The sequence below is a fragment of the Elephantulus edwardii genome, unplaced genomic scaffold, assembly GCF_000299155.1.
Source record: "Elephantulus edwardii isolate Elephantulus edwardi_28Jun2011 unplaced genomic scaffold, EleEdw1.0 scaffold00060, whole genome shotgun sequence".
Taxonomy (NCBI): Eukaryota; Metazoa; Chordata; class Mammalia; order Macroscelidea; family Macroscelididae; genus Elephantulus; species Elephantulus edwardii.
The window spans coordinates 11,869,449-11,889,842 of NW_006399810.1; the positions used below are offsets into that span (position 1 = coordinate 11,869,449).

At 40.8% G+C, this 20,394-nt stretch overlaps 1 protein-coding gene across 1 annotated transcript in view; it reads right to left on the bottom strand.

Moving 5' to 3' along the window:
- The window catches only part of LOC102856993 (receptor-type tyrosine-protein phosphatase N2-like), a 1,387,447-nt gene that overhangs the window by 972,397 nt on the left and 394,656 nt on the right, over positions 1–20,394 (bottom strand). Inside the window, exon 10 of the mRNA XM_006887690.1 lies at positions 8,643–8,729. Coding sequence (XP_006887752.1) covers positions 8,643–8,729 — 87 coding nt within the window. The remainder of the gene's footprint in view (positions 1–8,642; positions 8,730–20,394) is intronic.

Here is a 20,394-nt window from a genome sequence, read left to right on the forward strand (position 1 = left end):
TACATAACCATTAACAAAACATATTAAGCATAACTAGTACTTCCATAAAAATGCAGACAATATCTGAAAGTGGCAGCTAACATGTTGGTCCTTATTTCTTTCCCTGGAACAATGAGCAGTTCTGACAACGTAGTCTTCAATGCAGCACTAAGCGAATAGTGCTGCCAACAGGATGTGCTTCCTGTTCTAGGACCTCCCACGGTGGCCCAGCTGCCCAGATTCAGTCAATTCATCAGGCTAGATTATTGCCCAAAGATCCGAGTGCCCATCATTGGGCTGGGTCCTAGGGATAATGCACATGGTTTATATATATGGCTCAGGAGGAGTGCAACTGATGAGCAACAATAACTACCCACGTGCATGTGTGTGCTCACGTGTGCCCACCCATACAGGTATGCATGTAAACCATCAAGAGTGCTTCAGTGTGGTAAGGACCACAGATGACACAGACTGGGGCCTGCTGGGAAGGCTTTGGAGCCTACAAAGGTCAGATCTCAGTTTTGAAACATGAGTGGGATTAAGATGATGTGCAGAAGAAACCAGTGAATAATCCCAGCTGCAGTAAGGCCACAGAAGGTCTTGTGTGAGCTCTACTTAGAAGATGAGCTGGGGACCAGGGTCCCAAAGATTTTAAAGATGGTGATGGAGCTTAGATTTGATTCAGTAGGCAACAGGAAACCACTAGAGTTTTCCGAGTAGGGAAGAGACATTTACAGAAGATTTATTTGGGCAACTAGCTCAGCTGGCAAGCTCAGGCCTGCCCTTCAGAAAGGCTAGAAAGTACTTCCTTCTGTACTCGCCGTTAGTCCTCAAACAATGAAACCATGTGTGTGTGCAGGATTGAAACAAGAAGAAAGAAAGCAGAACTTGCAGCAAAAAGCAGGGTAGCATACAGAAAGAGCCAATCAGTTTTGAGTTTAAACAAACATCCACCAAAAGTGCCCTTAGACGAAAGGACTAATAGGTCCTGGTGTCTGATAATCCTACCACTTTGCAACTAATCTCTGTAAAGGTTAATGAGACTTATTTGTGCTTAACAGATAGGGAGAAAGGATCATTTATTTCGCAGAAGCCTGGTCATCCTTATGTTGCTGTGTTTTTGGTAAGTGCCGTTGAGTCACTTACGACGCATAGCAACCCTATGCACAATAGCCCGAAATCCTGCTCTATCCTATGCCAACCATATTGTCTCTGACATATCTACCCCGATTACCCCAGTCACTGACTCAGGTCATCTCATCAAGGGTTTTCTTCTCTTGTGCTGTCCCTCCACCCAAGCATCACAGCCTGATGCCTCCTGGCAACTGCCCAAGGTTTGTCATACAAAACCTCAGAATCTTTGCCTCCAAAGAGCAGCCTGACTTCACCCTCTGTAGGATAAACCCGTTGTCCATGGTATATTAAATACTCTTCTCCAGCACCACAGCTCAAAGGCATTCTTATAGGAAGTGGGGGCGGGGGGGAATAAACTTGAAGCATGGACGCAGATGAGTGAGAAAGAAAGGCAATATCACAATCCACAGGGACATGGCTGGAGGAAGATGAGTGCTGCATTAAGATGCAGATTCCTGGGACTTTTGGATAAAATTCTCATTCTCTAAAAGGCAGTAGCAGCCTATGATAATTGCTGGCATGCCCTTAGCAGCTTTCTGAGTGCCACCATCCAAGTACCAACTCTTCTTATTTATTACCCCTAAATTTCTTCAACGATATCCTTATTTTTTTAATTAAGGAATCATTCACTCATTTAGTCACTCATTTAGCACCAACATGGGATTTGAACTAACAGGTTTATTGCTCAGCAGTGCTTGTTGCTGTTGTTGCCACTGAGTTGGCTCATGGAAATCCCCTGGACAACAGAAAAGACCTTGTCTCACCCTAAACCATCTTCACAATCACTGGTGTGCTCCTGCCTGCACTGGGGTCACTGTGACTCAGGGCAAGAATCACTTTCCAGCACTGCACTAGACAGAGTTCTCAAAGACCCATACAGTCTTTCACTGGCTGATTTTCAAAAGCAGATATCCAGGACTTTCTTCCTGGTCTGTGTTAGTCTAGATGAAATCTGTCCACCACAAGTAACCTGTCCAGTCAGCACTGAACTAGGAGTAAGTCTGAATCCTTGAATTCTAAAGCCAGACTGCATTTTTGCGGGGGGAGAGGGACACATATGGAGGAGCAGTGCTGGCTATTTGCACATGGTTTGCAACTCTTTATTGAAAATAATGTAATTTGACAAAGGTTTATTTATAAGAAGTAACGCTGGTGGGAGAGAGCATCACACGTGTGCTGTTAATGGAAAGGTGACTGGTTCACACACACTAGTTGTTCTGTGGGAGGTGAATGAGCCAATCTCTTCCCATAAGACTAGACAGCTTTTGGAAACTCAATGGAGGGTCATCATGAGTCAGAAATGACACTTGGGCTATGGGTCTGCTTTGGTATTTATAAGACCTTGTGGTGATAATAAAAATAGTAGCCACAAGAATAATATTTGTAAAAAATTCACCCAAAATTTTGCTCCCTGTCCCTGTGCTGCTATGCTGTTTGGGTTTGAAGGTCCTAGTTCCAAAAAGAGAGGTTGGGTGGCCCAGTGGTGAGAAGTTGTGCTGCAATCCCAAAGGCATACAGTTGGAATCCACCAGCTGCTCTGAAGGAAGAGAATAGACAATCCCCTCCTTTGCAATCAGTTGCCCCTGAAAACCCTCTAAAATCAGTTCCAAGTTGATGGTACACAACAACAACTCACCTAGAGGCATAATACGAATTTCACTGAACTGGGAGTCAAAAATGCTATTCGAGCTGAAGAAGGGAGTTATTGAATTGTCTAATATGATTGATTCTGGTTAATATGAAGAAATAAAATTTGTTTTAGATAATGGGAGTTGAGTATATCTGAAACACAAGAAATCCCTCAGGTCATCCCACAATACTATACTTCTTGTGATTTAAGCCAACAGAACATTACATCAACATATTTCCAACATGACAACCAAATGGCCCTTCAAAATTGAAGGTTTGGATCACCACCACTGAGCACAAAACCATGACTGGCTGAGGTAGTTACTAAGTGTGCACAGACCACAGAATGGGTGATACCAGCTACAATCACCTGGCCAGCTGCCAAATGAGGACTATACTCGTTATAAAGACTTCTTTCTTGTATGTGTGAACCACATGTTTTTGTTTTCTTCTCCTGCAGAATGTAAGATGTAAATGGAGCTGAAACATTTCAAGTTGTTTATGTCAGGTGCAAGCATGATTTTATTACTGTCTTTGGACATTAAGCATGGGTCAAGGAGATGTACACAAGGGACAGAGTATACTAACACTGAATGACAACTTAGCTGTCCATGTCTAGGTTCTCTATGTGTCTTTGCTACCCATTGAGGGCAACAACAAACATGGGCCTTGCAAGGATCATTCAGTTTCAAAATCTGTGAACACTACCATTATGTTTACATCTTGGGACTCATCAAGTTGATGATGGGAAGTAATAATTAACAAGAAAACTACAATGGTCCTGAGAGCACAGGCCTTGACAGTTCATCACAGCCTGTCCAAGAACACAAGACTGGTGTTGTTAGAGTATGGGAGATGCTGTGACTGCCCCAAATCTCTGTGGGTTTTGTTTTGTTTCGTTTTGTTTTTGTGTATGTGTAGCTGTCTCTCAAACCTAATCACAACAGTGCTCTTTTTTCAGTTGTAAAGTCCTGCCTGTTGTTGTGTGATGTCAGGTTGATTCTGACTGATAGTTACCCTATATAATAAGGTGAAACTGTCATTTGGGACAGTTATGGAAGAAGATTAGGTCTTTCCATTCACAGAGTGTGATCTGTGGATTCAAAGTACTAAGCTTTCAGTTAACAGACAGATGTTTAACCAATTGTATCACCGCAGCATCTTGCTTACTGACTCTATATGTAGTACATATTCCTCTCTGGAAACAACTAAGTATTATCCCTTGGAAGTTCTTTCATCTTCTCCTCTTCTCCTAATGGAAAATGCTAATTTGTATTTTCATGACCTGCATCATCTGGAACTCATCTGTGGTCATGCTTCCATGATCAATTCTACCAGAAGGAAGTAAAATATAGGTCTCCTGCATGGAAAGCAAGAATTCTACCCTTGAGACCACTCCCCTCAACAGAATTAGCTGCCAGTAATCCCAAAGGCATGCAGTTTGAGGCCACCAGCTGCTCCACGGGAGAAGGATGGGCAATCTTCACCCATGCAATTTACTGTCTCTGAAAACCCACCAAAGGGTCAACTATGGGTTGGTCCCGACTCTATGGTACACAATAACAACAACAACAACGACAACAAATGCTAGTAAAGGTGAGCTCTGGTGGCCTACTGGTAAAAACCTGTGCTGCTATCCTGATGGCAGGTGGCTGAAATCCAACAACAGCTCCACAGGAGAAGGATGTGAAATCTCCTCCCTTGCCATTAACTGCCTCTGATAACCTGCTGGAGAGTCAGCTGTGGGTTGGTTCCAACTTGAAGGCGCACAGGAACAGAAACAATGCTGTTAACTGTCAATATTATAAAGTCTGACTCTTCAATAAACAGCAAGATGTTTACTTTAGGTACAGTGTCTTTCTAACCACTGCTACTCTAATCCAAATCGATATGCTCAATAATAATTATATTTAGACTGTATCAATCTACTTATAAAACTACACACAATACTACTGAACATTACTCTGATGAATCTTTTTTATTTATACATGGAAGCTAATCCTATCTTAAATCACTTTCAAAATTTGTCTCCAAATATTGGGTTTCCAAATATATACAGTTTGACATTATGTCAATGGACTTACTCAATTTCTGTTATCTATGTATGTGCTTAGCACACAATATGTGTGCTGAGCAAAGAATTGGAGAAAGTGGATCATATGAAGAAGATTGCATCATCACTATTGGATGCCTCAACATTGCTTGCTGAGAATGAAGAAAATGTGAGCTATCAATGACACTCAATGGTGACAACTTCGGCATGGATTATACCTCAACATAAATATACAAAAAAAAATCACAACTGGCTCAATAAGTAATATCATATTAAGCAAAGTAATTATTTCAGTTGTCAAAGATGGAAACAGCAGTCAATTTTATAGTGCATTGAATTAATTGGGCAAATGTGCTGCAAGAGGCCCCTTTAAATCATTAAAAGGGGGTAGAGTGCACTAAATTACAGTATTTTGAATCACATTCTATGCATGAGACAGCTGTAGAATTGCTAAGAAAGACCAAAGAATAGTCATTGCTTTGAATGAACAGTATTAGCAAGGAATATTGACTACATCATGGATTGCCAAAAGAACAACTACATCTGTCTTGAAAGAAATGCAGCCAGAATACTTCTTAGAGGATGAGGAAACTGTCTCACATCCTTCAATCATGTTATCAGGAAGGGAAAGGCATCATGCTTGGGTCAGCAAAAAAGAGGCCCACCCTTTACGCGAGGCACGGACACTGGCTGCAGCAAGGTGTTGTAAGCACAGCAGCCACAGAGAGCACAGCACAGTGACTGGGTGCTCATTTCTTCTGCTCCAAACACAGTCGCTCAAGTCAGGACCAATTCGATGGTGCCTAACAACATGTTAACTACTCCTTCTTAAGTGCTCTCTGAGTGTGTTCTGGTAGACTCATGGAAAAAAAGCTGAACTGCAATTCCAAAGGCCAGATCAAATTCAAATCAGCCAGATGCTCCATGGAAGAAGGATGGTCAATCTCTTCCTGTGCAATTACTGCCTTTAAAAACCCAGTGCAGGGTCAGCTATGGGTTGGTTCCGACTCAAGGGCACACAACAACAAAATCTAATGGCAGGCCTTATGCCAAGGTTTACAGAAGAGGACGCTCATAATACTAAAATAAATCAATTGGGAAAGGCTGTTGTCAGCGACATATCCAGAGTACTGAAGAGCAACGATGCCAGTCTGAAGACTAAGGTGCATCTGATCCAGGCCACGGTCTTCGCAATGCATCAGAAAGCATTGTCTTGCTATGTATCAGAAAGCTGGACAAGACTAGGAGAACTGATGCATTTGAGCTGTGGTGTTGTAGAAGAGTATTGAATATACATATACCATGGGCTGCTAAGAGAACAAACAGGTTCATCCTGGAGAGGGTGAAATCAGGCTGCTCCTTGGAGGCACAGATTCTAAAGCTTCATCTGACATACTTTAGCATGCTGCAAGAAAGGTCCAGTTCTTGGAGAGGGAAATCATGCTTGGGAGGGTGGAGGGACAGTGCAAGAGAGGAAAAACCCTCAATGAGATGGACTGACTCAGTGACTAGGGTAGAGGGGTTAGTTGGCTCAGGATAGAGCAGGGTTCAGAGCTATTATACATAGGGTAGCTATGAGTTCCAGGCAACTTGATGGCACATAACAACAACAAATAATTCACATTCCAAAGCCTCTACTCCTTCCATAGTCTTGCAGGGCCACCCACATTATCTAACGTCTTCCTCCTTCTAAAATGCACTGTGGTAAATATATATATATATGTATGTATATGTATGTATATATATATATATATATATATATATATATATATATATGTATATATTACACAAAATTTGCTATTTTATTACTTTTCAAGTGTACCATTCAGTGGCATTAATTATATTCAGTGCTGTGCAGCCTTCACCACTACTTCTAAAATAAACAAACATTCTATACTAATTAGACAATAGCTCTCCATTCTCTTTCCCTGAAGCCCCAGTTAACCTCTAGTCTACTTTCTGCCAGTACTAATTTGCCTAAATATGTATTTCATATAAATGAAGTCCTTTTATGTTTCTCCTTTTGTGGGTGAAGAATTTCATTTAGCATAATTTTTCAAGATTAAAGTATACTATAATATATACCAGAACTTCATTCCTTTCTGTGGATAAATAATATCCCACTGTGTGTTTATATCCCATATACTGTCTATCAAAGAACATTTGCACTGTTTCTATTCCTTGACTAGTGTGAACAGCTTCAATGGGATCTAAGTGTTAGTTTGAGTCTCCATTTTAATATTTTCTGAGTGTTTATCTAGGAGTAAATTGGTGGACCACATGGCTGTCCCACGCTTATTTTTTGCAAATATCGCTGAACTGTTTTCCACAGTTGTTATTATTGTGTACCATCAAGTCAGATCTGAGTCATAGGTGACCCTCCAGAGAGTTTTCAGAAGTAGTAAATCGCGTGGGTAAAGACGGCCCATTTTCTCCCACGAAGCAGCTAGTGGATTCAAACCATACACCTTCGAGCTGGCAATGCAACTCGTTACCACTAAGCCATTATAGCTCTTTTTCCACAGTTTTACAATCCCATCAACAATGCAAAAGGGTTCCAATATCTCCACACTCTCACCAACACCATCATTTTCTGTTTTCACGATAATGCTGTTGTTGTTAAATGCCGTTCGAGTTGCAGGCGACTAATAGCGACCCTATGAAGCAGAATCCTCGACGCTTGGGTGCCTTTCATCCTCTCTCCAGGTTCATAGGGTTTCAAGCTATTATGGAAGTGGATGCCACTCCTCCTTCCAATTTCATGATAATAGCTATCCTGAAATAGTGAATATATAATCCACAGGGAATTTCACTGCTAACCCAAAAGCCCAGGTTCTCTGGCAGTTCAGATTTACCAGATGTAAGAGGGACAAGTAACCTCTCACGCAACATACAGCCTCCAATAATCCTGTAGGAGGTCAGCTATGAGTTGGTTTGACTTGAGGGCGGTAAATTTGAGGTATTTTTAAGGATAACAATGGAAGTGAAGTGGTATCCTGGATTTTCATTAGAGGTAATATCTATGTTAGGTACACAGCAAGGACTCATTAAGTGCTGATTACACTTTTACTCTGAGTCTCTAGCCTCAGAGAGCCTCATTATTTAAAACAGGGTGAGGCCTCACTCACTCAATTATTCACTCACATTCATTCATTTCTATCAAGTCAGAATTCTCATAACTGCCCCTCCAGTGCATTTTTAGAGGCTGTAAATCAAATGAGAGGAGAGTTCTTATTCCATGGAGAAGCTGGTGGATGCCAACCACCAGCAGTAAGGTTAGTAGTCAGCATAACCTTGTAAGAACTTGGTCACAAAACCTCCCTGGGGTGAGGCCTGTTATTGTTGTTATTATTATTGTTGTGTGCCTTCAAGTTGGAACCAACCCATAACTTACCCTCCCGCAAGTTTTCAGAGGCAGTAAATCGCACAAGAGGAGATTGTCCATCCTTGTCCCGTGGAGCATCTGAGGGTGTAAACTGTGTGCCTCTGGGATTGCAGCACAGCTTCTTGCCACTACGGTGCCAGAGCTCCCTAGGGTGATGCCTAAGCATCAGTATTTTTAAAAACCTCCCAGGCAATTCTAATGTTCGTTTAGGGCTCTGCCTTCATTCGATACTGTTCTTTCAGGAGATTATAATATTTATAATTAAACTCAGGTTTCAGCTTTATTTGAATAACTTACCAAAACCCACTGGAATTTCCTTTCATTTCCTTTCTAAACTGTTTCTCTCAGATATAATTAACAAAAACCACAGACACACAGGTTCTCTCCCTCACAACACAATTTATGAAACTGAACACGATGTGAGGGAAGAATGCAATCTCAGGCTCGCCGTCAGGAACTCACCCGATGTCTGCAAAAGTGCTTATTGGCACCTTCAGGAGACGTGCTATGTCCTCTATCAACTTCTTCCCCTTTTCCAGGCTCAGAGGGCTGTTGAAGGATAGGCAAAGAAGAGGGAGGAGGAGAGAGAGCGTTACAAAATGGAACTCATCAATACTTGAGAAGCTAAAAGTCCCCAAAGAGTTATCACCTTGGCCTCTGAGTATCTGAAAGCCAACCCTGCTCACTGTATTCCTGTCACATAGTGATCATGCTACCAAGGGAATTGGGATCAGGTGCTTCTTCAGGCATGATGAATCACCTGAATTTTCCAGCAATAAGACAAACAATAAGGTGCAAATGGAATTGTTAGGAAGTGTAATGGGCCCATGATGCAGCAACTGGCTTATCTCAACCTTCAATAAAAAATATAATAGAGGGTGGGAGGGAAGAGAGAAAAGAAAGAAGAAGCAGCAGCAAAAAAAAAAAAAACCCAAACAAAACAAAACAAAAAAAGAGGGATGCCAGCGAGGGAAGCAAATGCTGAGAACAAATTGCAGGATGGGGTGTCAAAAGGACAGAGGCAATATACATATTCCAAAACAGAGTCATTTCTAAAATGAATCTATCTTTATGGGTGGATATTTAAACATTACATGTTTAAAGGTAAATAATGAAACACAATGGATAAGTTCACTTTAGTAATTCATTAAAAAGGAAAATAAATGTTCTATGGTGACGGCATGGCCTAACACATTCCCCAGCTGCCAGGCCATGTTTACATAAAGAGAGCTGTTTTATTAAGAGGTGCTGAGGAGTAATCAGGTATAATTTGAAGTTCCAATTACAAGTCCTGCAAGCTAGTAGTTAGTTTCACAAATTACAAGTTGCTTTGCTTATGAAAGCCCATTAGTATCACTTCAAAGAATTATTCCAACTATATTCTTATATCAAAACGATATTATATTGCAAATCTTTTCAATCAAGCTGACCATTCATTCTTCAAGAATTACTTAGGTACCAGGCACTGCTTAGTTTAGGGAATTAAGTAATGTACAAATAGACCAAGGCCTCAATTGCCTGGAGCTTACATTTGAGTGGGAGAAGATAAACAATAAAGTCATTGACAAGTAAAGATAAATTATGTCAATCAGTAATAGTTTCTATAGGAGAAACTATAGGATAAAATTTCAGTAGGGTAAGGGACAAACAGAATGAAAGGCAGTACAACACTTTTCTAACATGTGGTTGGATAAAGTCTCTCCCATAAGGTAATAATGATAATTTAAAAACAAAACTCATTGCCGCTGAGTTGACATCTACTCGCAGGTGATCCTCAAGTGGGTTTGCGGAGACAGTAAACTGGCTCGGAGGAGACTGACCATCTTCCTCCTGCAGAGCAGCTGATGGATTCAAACCTCCCACTTTTGTGTTGGCAGTGCAACTCTCTATCCACTAGGCCACAAGAACAGAGTCATGAGTTAGAAGTATGTGGGAACACAGTATTACAGACAAGGAGAACAGGAACACGCAGAGGCACTGAAAACAGAAGTGTCTCCAGTGGCTTTAAAACACTAGAGGTGGCCAACATGGTCAGCATAGAATAGGCTGGGGGGTGGGGGTGTGTGGAAGAGAAGACGTTAGGGATTAAAGAGGAGGAGATGATTGTTCTTGTGTGCCTTCAAGTCAGAGCTAGCTCATAGATGAGCCTGGAATGGATTTTCAGAGGCTGTAAACTTCATGGAAGGAGACTGCCCATCTTCCTACTGAAGAGTATCAGGTGGATTTGAACAACGTGCTTGGGGTTTGTAGCACAGCTCTGTACTATCAGTGCTCCACTGTTGTTGTTGCTGTTTCTATGTGTTGCAGGTCGCCTGAGACATATAGTGACCCTCTTATGCACAACAGCTCTGAATTTTGCCCTATCCTGAGCCAGTCTCACTATCTCCAACAAAGCTACCCTCATTATCCCAGTTACTCTGTCAATCCATCTCACCCAGGGGCTTCTTCTCCTGTGTGGTCCCTGAACCCTTCCAAGCATGATGTCCTTCTCCAAGGACTGGTCCCTCCTGTTAACATGCCCAAAGTATGTCAGATGGAGCTTCAAAATCCTTGCTCTCAAGGAGAAACTTGGTTTCACCCTCTCCAGGCCAGACCTCTTATTCTCTTGGCAGTCCATGGTATGTCCAATACACTTCTCCAGCACCACAACTCAAAGACATCCATCCTTTTGTCATCTTTAGTCATTGCCTAGCTCTTTGATGCATAGGAAGTAATTGTGCAGACCATGGCCTGGATCACGTGCACCTTAGTCTCTAGGCTGATACTGTTGCTCTTTAGCACTCTGGTGAGGTTTCTGACAGCAGATTTTCCTAATGCAATTCAGCTTTTGATTTCCTGACTGGTGGTGCCAAGGATACTGACTGTAGAACTGAATGAGTTGAAATTGTTAACAACTTCAGTCTCTTCTCCATCTAGCATGGTGAAAAATCCTGCTGAAGATCATAAAAAAATATAAAATACTGAAACAGTAAATTGACAAACCCTAGCGGGAATAATAGCTGGGTTTAGAAGAATCTGTGTCACTAGGGACATTATAACTAATGTCAGATGGATATTAGCTAAAAGTAGAGAGTGTCAGAAGAATCTGTTTTTCACTGACTATGCAAAGGCATTTTACTGTGTGGTATTTTACATTTAGCAAATTGTGGCTAACATTGAGAAGAATGAGAATCCCAGATCACTTGATTGTGTTCATGCGAAATCTACACTAGGACTAGGAAGCAGTCATCAGAAGACAGCACAGAAATGCTGCTTGGTTCATAATCAAAAGGAGTGCATCAGGAATGTATCATGTCTCCTACTTTTTAATCTATATGTGGAACAGATAGTTTGGGAGGCTGGTCTTTATGAGAAATAATGCGGCATCAGGACTGGAAGAAGACTCATCAACAATCTGTGTTATGCACATGACACAGCCTTGCTTGCTGAAACCGAGAAAGACCTAAAGGATTTGCTACAAAAGGTCAAGTATTATAGTCTTCAATGTGGATTAAAGAGCTCTATAGTGTAGGGCTTGTCATTCTGGAGATGAGAGTGTGCCTGATTCAGGTCATGGTCTTCAGTTATGCATAAGAAATTAGTTGCTATGCATCAGAAAGCTGGACAATGACTAGGTATGATAGAAGGAGAATTGATGCCTTGGAGTTTTGGTGCTGGAGAAGAGTAATGCATATACCACGCACTGCTAGGAGAAGAAACGGCTTATCTTGGAGAGGATGAAATCAGGCTGTTTCCTGAAGGCAAGGATTCTGAAACTCTGTCTGACATACTTCGGGCATGTTTCAAGGTGGGAGCAGTCCTTAGAGAGGGACATTATGCTTGAGAGGGTGGAGGGACAGCGTAAGAGAGAAAGACCTTCAATGAGATGGATAGACTCAGTGACTGGGGTAATAGGGGTAGGTATGTCAGAGACAATAAGTTTGGCTTAGGATAGACCAGGGTTCAGAGGTACATAGAGTTGATATGAGTCACAAACGACTTGGCAGAACAATAACATAATAACAATAACAACAACAAAGACTTTTCAATACTTGGATTTTATTGAGTGAGATGGACAGCTCTGGGGATTTTGAAGGGGTTAGGCTGGGTTTTCCAGTTAAACAAAATCAAAGTGGCAATAGAGAAAACAGAGGGACCATTGTAATAGTCCAGGTGAAATGCTGTGAGGCTGCATTATAAGTGGCAGGAGAGGTCATGAGATTCAGTCAGATTTAGGATACATTATTAAAGTAGGGCTGACAGGATTTTCTGATAAATAAACAATATGAGAGACAGGGAAGGCAGAAGTCTAGGTGGAGTGGTGCTGACAGTGAATTAGGAATTCTGTTTTGGACACATAGAGATCAGAATTAGAGACCCAAGTTAAGCCAATGGGTAGACCGACAAATGAGCTTGGTTTCCAGAAGAGTGGATAGGGAGTCAGGCCTATGGATGCAACTTGAAGCCAGACAGTCTGAGGAACCCTGAGACCTCCCATTGTTTAGGTCAGGCCAGCGAGGAAGATCTAGCAAGGTGAGAAGAGAAGCATCCATTAAGGCAGGAAATGAACCACGACTGAGCTACAAGGAGAGATGGATCAAACAGAAGTGAAAAAAGATGAGCACTGAGAACTAATAATTGGATTTCAAAGTGTGCAGGTCACTGATGAGGTGCTCTGGTGGCGAAGAGGATCAAGCATGGGGTTGTCATCCAAAAGGTTTGAGCACACCAGCCTTCTGCAGTGGATGTATGAAACAAGCTGTTCTTATCAAGATTCAGGGCCTTAGACACCCTCCAGGGTAGGTCTGCTTTGTCCTAGAGTCAGTATGTGTTGGAATCAGCTCAGTAAAGGTTTTTGTTTATTCTCTTCCTCTTTTTAGGTTACTGATAAATTTGGCAAGGACTGCTTTGGTGAAGCATCAGGGACACAAACTTGACTGCAGCATATTCCATGAGAAACAAACATACAAACAAAGATGTAGGCCACTCTTTCAAGGGCTTTCGCCGAAGAAAGGAGCAAGGAAAAATGATAGTAGTTACAGTAGAAGACTTTTTTTTCAATTTTTAAAGTTTTTTTATATTGGTTTATTTACAAAGTTTGAATACATTGTTTTTCACACCAGATCTTTCCCATTTCCTTCACATAAACCCCATCAAATGGTATGGCCCTATGATTAACTCCCCCAGTCCCTTTTAAAATTTAAGCTGGGAGACATGAAGTCTGATGGCGACTGCTCAAGCAATAATGTTGTTATGGAAAAATGAGAGGAGAAACACTACCATGATATTTTTTTTAACTTTTATTATTTTTTAATGTATACCATCAAATTAGATCCGACTTGTATAGGAGGAGATTGTCCCTCCTTCTCCATCTGGTGGATTTGAACCATGCACCTCTGGGATTGCAGAGCAGTTTCTTGCCACTAGGCCACCAGAACTTGCCTGAAAGATCCGATTTACATGTAAAGGTATGGGCCCTAAGTAGAAGCATGGACTTTGCCCATGGAAACAGAGAAGTAAAGCATGCATGAGAACACAGGTTGATGGTGATCAAGAGAACTGGACGAACAACTATTTACAGGACATTTCTTGCACCTGGGTCTGATGATCCTGATTCCATTGTTGTTGTTGTTATGCTCAATCAGATTAGAACTGACTCACAGCTGACCCTCCAGTGGGTTTTCAGAAGATGCAAACTGAGTGGGAGGAGACTGTCCACCTGCCTCCTGCAAAGCAGCTGATGAATTTAAACCTGCTGCCTTTGGGTTGGCAGTGCTATGCTTTACCATGAAGCCACCAGAACTCTCTATACATTACCAGAGCTGTCTGGTTTCAGAGTCACTTTTATATTAAATAATGACTGAAATAAAAAAAAATCCAATATTGTCAGGTGCATTCCAATTCTTAGAGACATGCCAGGTAAAGCAGAATACTTAGTTTCCAAACCTGTAAATCTTTACAGAAGTAGAATGTCACACTTTCTCCCATGAAGCAGCTGGTGGTTTTGAATTGCTCACCTTTCAGTTAGCAGCCAGACACTTGAGCAGTGTACCATCAAGGTTCTTTATAAAGAACTGATTTAACCCACGGCTGTCAGGTTGATTCCAATACATAGTGACCTTCCATTTGGTTTCTGAGGCTGTAAATCTTTATGAGAAGGCCTGATGGGGCACTCATTTTTCTCCAGAACAGTAGCTGGTAGATTAAAACCACTGACTCTTTCATTAGCTGCATAATGTTTAATGCACTCAGGCACCACAGCTGCTTTATATAAATACAGAGATGAAATATTTTGACTTTGTAAGTACTTTCTAGAGGCAGTAGACTAGGTGGAGACAGAGGTAGAAAGTAAGAGATGATATTGATAGAGATTGATGATTCTCATTGGGGTCTAACCTGTCTGTAAAGGTAAAATTAAGTAGAATAACATCATGCTGATGTCACAACTCTCACAGAAACAAGGACAATTCAGCCACAGGTACATGACAAAGATAAGGGCAAGAACCTAAGGCAAGTTAAGCTATGGAATATTTTTCATTCATAAAAATGAAAGACTCTACAGAGACATATGAGGCTGAAACTAAGGGACTGCATTGCTTGATAAGCAACCAGGTGTATACCTGAGGTTTACCCAAAAATCACGACTTATGGAACTGCTAAATTCGCATATGTCTTGGAATCACTTGAAGGAGTGATCGATCCCAGATGCACCCTCACCCTATACAATTAGCATTCTCAGTGTAGTAAGCTAACACACAGTATTTAAAAATATAAATCAAAATTCAACACCTTTCCTAGTGAATATGACGATCATATCAGTTTGAGAAACTTTATTACAAAATACAGAAAGATAAGGTCCTTATCTAGAAACTTCATTTAGATCAAGTTCTCAAACTTGCATTAGCATGGGAATATTATAGAGGACTCATTAAAACAGTCTTGGGCTCTATCTCCAGAGTTTTAGCATAAAGTTTAAGAATTTGCATTTTTAAGAAGTCTCTAGACGAAGTAGTCTACTATTGATACAGGCATAACATTTGAGAGCTTCTGAACTGAATTTACTGTTATGTGCTGTAAAGTCGCCTGCAACTAATAGCAACCCCTTGTACAACAGCCCTAAACCCTACTCTATGTTGTGACAATCATATTGTCTCTGATATACCTATCACCATTACCCCAATCACTGAATCAGTCTATCTCATTGAGAGTCTTCTCTTGCACTGTCCCTCCATGCTCCCAAGCATGACGTCCTTCTCCAAGGACTGATCCCGCCTTGCAACATGTCCAAAGGATATCAGATGCCTTCAGAATCCTTGCCTCCAAGGATCAGTCTGGCTTCACCCTCTCTGGGACGAACTTGTTTGTTCTCCTAGCAGTCCATGGTATACATGCAATATTCTTCTCTAGCAGCACAGCTCAAAGGCATCAATTCTCCTCCTACCATCCCTAGTCATTGTCCAGCTTTCTGATGCATAGCAAGTAATTGCAAAGATCATAGCCTGTATCATGCACACTTTAGTCTCCAGACTGGTATCGTTTCTCTTCAGTACTTTGGAGAGGTCGCTGACAGCCAGCTTTCCCAATGCAATTCATCTTTTCATTTCCTGGCTGCTGGATTGTAGAGCCAAGTAAATTGAAGCTGCTAACAATTTCAGTCTCTTCACCATCTATCATGATGCTGCCAAGTGTCCCAGTAGTGAGACTCTTTCTTTTCTTGATGTTGAGCTTCAATCCATACTGAAGGCTGCAGTTCTTGACCCTCTGCAGCAAGTGCTTCAGGTCCTCCTCAGTTTCAGCAAGCAGGTTGTGTCATCCATATAAGGCAGATTGTTGATGAGTCTACCTCCAATCCTAATGCCATATTTCTCCCCATAGAGTCCAGTCTTCTGGATAATCTGTTCTGCATATAGATTAAAGAGATATGGAAACAAGACACACCCTGGACATATACCCTTACCAATTTTGAACCATGCAGTGTTTCGTTGCTCTGTTTTAATGACTGCCTCCTGGTTCAAATATAGGTTTCACATCAATACAATCAAGTTCTGCGATTCCCATTCTTCTCAGAGTTTATAGTGATCTACACAATCAAATGCCTTTGCATAGTCAATGAAATGTGGATAGACATTCCTCTGGTACTCCCTGCTTTCAGCCAAGATCCATCTGACATTAGCTATAATACTCCTAATACTATGGCCTCTTCTAAGCTGTACCATAAAATAATGAGCAAGTTAGAAATGCAAGAGGATATTTAATTTAATGCTGTGGTGCTGGAGAAGAGTACTGAACTTACAATGGACTGCCAAGAGAACTAAAAGATCTTTCCTAGAGAGGGTGAAACCAAGCTGCTCCTGTGAAGTAAGGAGTTTGATATCTTACCTACTTCGGGCATGTTGCCAGAAGAGACCAGTTCTTGGAAAAGGATATCATGCTTGGAAGGGTAGAGGGTTAGTACCGGAGAGGAAGACCCTGGATGACATGGATTGAGACAGCAACTGAGGTAACGAGGGTTAGTGTCAGAGGCAGTAAGACCGGCTCAGGACAGGGCAGAGTTCAGAGCTATTATCCATAGGGTCATTATGAGTTGTAGTTGACTTGACAACACATAACAACTATAACAACAAAATTTTACATAATTCAGCTTCTTAACAATCTACAATTTAGTAAAAATAGTGGGACTAAACTCTGTTGAAGGAATACAACACACCTTCATTTATAAAATATTTCTTGAGTAACAACTATGTACCAACTCCTGCCTGTGTTAAAAGCTGGAGATTCAATGGTAAATAAAGCAGAATTTACCACAGACTTTGTGAACATTCTACTCCAAGAGAAGAGGCAGATATTAACCAAATAATAACAGATAAAGGTATATTTTCAAACTGCAGCAAGTACTGTAAAAGAGAATCCTACAGGATTTATCCAAGAGAGTTTATGATAGTGATAGTTGGCCAAGTCTTGGCAGAGGAGTGCCAAGGAAAGCTTCCCTCAGGAATAGTCATTGAGCTTACAGGATGCAAAGATATTGCTAGTTTAAGGAAGTAAAGAAAAGATAAATAGTACAGGGACTGGAAGGAGCATATACAATGGCCCTGTGGTAGAAAATAATACGCTTTGCTGAGAGCTGGAAAGACGTCCATAGAGTCTAGAGAGCTCTCTGATGCATAGCATGCTATTGCCAAGACTATAGCCTGGATCAGGTGCACCTTAGTCACCAGCCTGATGTCACTTCTCTTCAGTACTATGGAAAGGGCCCTGACAACTGACTTTCCCAATGCAATTTGTCTCTTGATTTCCTGGCTGCTGTTACCAAGAGTAGACCACTAAGGTAGATGTTACTATTCCATTGAGGGAATGGTGGCTCAGAGAGATCACTAAATCTCCAAGAGTCACTCAGCTATCAATGACAGGGTTGACCTAAACTATCTGTCTCTTATCCTATTCCCTCCTACACTGTCCGAAGCCTCAGAACACCATGTTACCTCAAAATGACCAATGAAAGGACTCTCCCTGTGGTTTCACCCCTACCTAGTCTCACTGCTCCACACCTACCCCTTCTCCTCATGGGTCCTCATACATGTTTTATTAGTTATTCTTCTGTTTTTATAATAAAGATCTTATGTAGTGTTTGTCCTTATGAGACTGAGTTAATTCACTTAGCATAATGCTCTCCAGTGTCTCTCAAATTATATATTTTTTTTTAGTTGCACAGTTTGGTGGATGAAGGGAAGTGGTGAAGGAAGTGGAAAGGATCTGGTGGGGACCTGAAAAGACAGGGTAATGATGGGCAAATTCCAGTGGTGATTAATTTTGTAAAACACATGCATGGGTTCCAGTTTCTCTGCAAGCTCGCCAGCATTCGATGTTTGCTGTTCTGTTAAATTTTACTATTCTCACTGGGGTGAGATGATATCTCATAGGTGTTTTGATTTGCATCTCTCTTAGAGCTAGGGATTTTGAACATTTCTTCATGTGTTTGTTGGCCATCTGAATGTTTTTTGGGGTGAAGTATCTGTTCATATCCTGTGCTCATTTTTCAATTGGGCTATTGGCCTTTATCTTGTTGTGGTGCTCAAGTATTTTATAAATTCTAGATATAAGTGTCTGACATGTCATTACCAAATACTTTTTCCCAATCTGTGGCTTCCCTTTTTACCCTGTTGGAGATGTTTTTGGATGTGCATAAGGATTTTATTCCCACTACTGGAATTTATCCTAAAGAAATCATAACCACCACCCAAGCAGATATATGCACACCCATGTTTATTGCTCTTTGTTCACAATAGCAAAGAGCCGGAAGCAACCCAAGGGCCTATCAACAAACGAATGGATAGAGAAGCTCTGGTATATTCACACAATGGAGTACTATGCAGCATAGAAAAACAAGGAACTCACAAAATATTATGCAAAGTAGATGACCCTAGAGGGCATTATACTGAATTAAATATCTCAGACACAAAAGGACAAATATTGCATAGAGCCACTATTGTAAAACAGGACTGTCATTGGGGTTGAGGAAGACAAAGAAGGAGGAGAGGAATGATGTACAGTGCATTGAAACAAGTGAGAGAAAGAACTGTTTACAAGGGATTTATGATTGGATATTATTGTCATGAAAGGAGTCCAGAATGAATGCTGCACAGTGGAGTGGACTTGTCGGGGTGGGGTGGGGGGGTGGAGATTGAATAACAGTGAGTTTTTCTTTTCCTTTTAAGGGAGAAGAGTGAATTTGAGGGAGGGAGTGGGCAGGGAGAAAAATGCAACAGTGAATGACTGGAAAGTCATTCCTAAGTCTCTGTAAATTTTCATTAAAAAAAACTTAAATAAAAAAAATAAAAACAAAAAAAACCCATATGCATGAGAATGATTATATGAAACACAATATAAATGGAAAATAGTGTGAAACATAATGTATGTGAACTTTGTAAGCAAACCACTATATAAGCGTTAAAAAAAAAAAAGAGGAGTCTCCTTGTGCCCAGCTGAGCAGTGGTGAGTTTTATTTTTAATGTTATGCAAGCTGCCACTTTAATTGCCTCTATGCCAGGTGCTGTTCTGTACACTTTCCAGGTATGATTTCAAATGCTCTCCACAAATCATCAAGGAATTTTTTTACAAGGTAAGACAATAAAGGCTCTCCTTTCTTGGTTCACATACTATGTGAAAAAAAGGACAGAGTCACAAATTGGGATTTGAGAAAGACTCAACTTTCCATCTCACCACCATGCTTCATGAGGATGTTGTCCTCAGAGGGTGGAAAACCTTCTATACTCAACAAGTGTTCAGTGGAGAAAGACTGAAAATATTTTCATTAAGATTAAGAAAAAGACAAAGATGCGTACTTTCACCACTGTTTTTTCAACATTGTACTTGAAGTTCTAGCAGAAGGAAAATTAAGTAAAGGCACAAAAATTATAAAGGAAGAAGTAAAACTGCCACACAGATGGCATGATCCTATAAACAGAAAATGCCCAAAACTTATAGAAAAGCTACTATTGCTAGTAAGTCACAGGACACAAGGTCAATACTTAAAAATCAGTAGTATGTCTAAAAACTAGGGATGAACAATCAGAGAAAAGGGAAAAAATTACACTCACAACAGCATCTAAATAAAACACTTAGGAATACATTTAACCAGGGAAGTAAAAACTTGCACACTGAAAACTACCAAATATCACCAAAAGAAATTTTTCAAAGACCTGAATAAATGGAAAGAGATTCCATGTTCATTGATAGAAGACTTAATATGATTAATATGTCAATACTTTGAAAGTAACTGATGGAGTAAACACAGATACACACAAGAAGCCTAAAAAGTAGCCACTGAGCTGATCATGACAACCTCATCTGTTACCAGTAGAACCATATGCTGTAGGGATATCCAGATTGATCTTTTGAAGCCAGGTTATCTAGATTTTCTTCTGAGAGAGACTCTGGGTCCACCTCTAACCTGTAGCTAGAAATCGAGCATCTAACTGTCCTAACTAAGGACTCTGGACTCAAAACGATCTCTATCAGATTCAAATAGCTTTCTCTAAAGAAGTTAAAAGATCAGTTCTCAAACCTACATAGAACTGCCAGGTTCCAGGAACAGTCACCCCAATCTTGAAAGTGAAATATTAAATAGGAGGACTCACACTTGCTTATTTATTTATTAATCTCTAAGACCCCAAAACCTCACTGCCATTGAATCAAAATCAACTGAGAGCTGACTTACAGGCGGTTTTTATTCAGA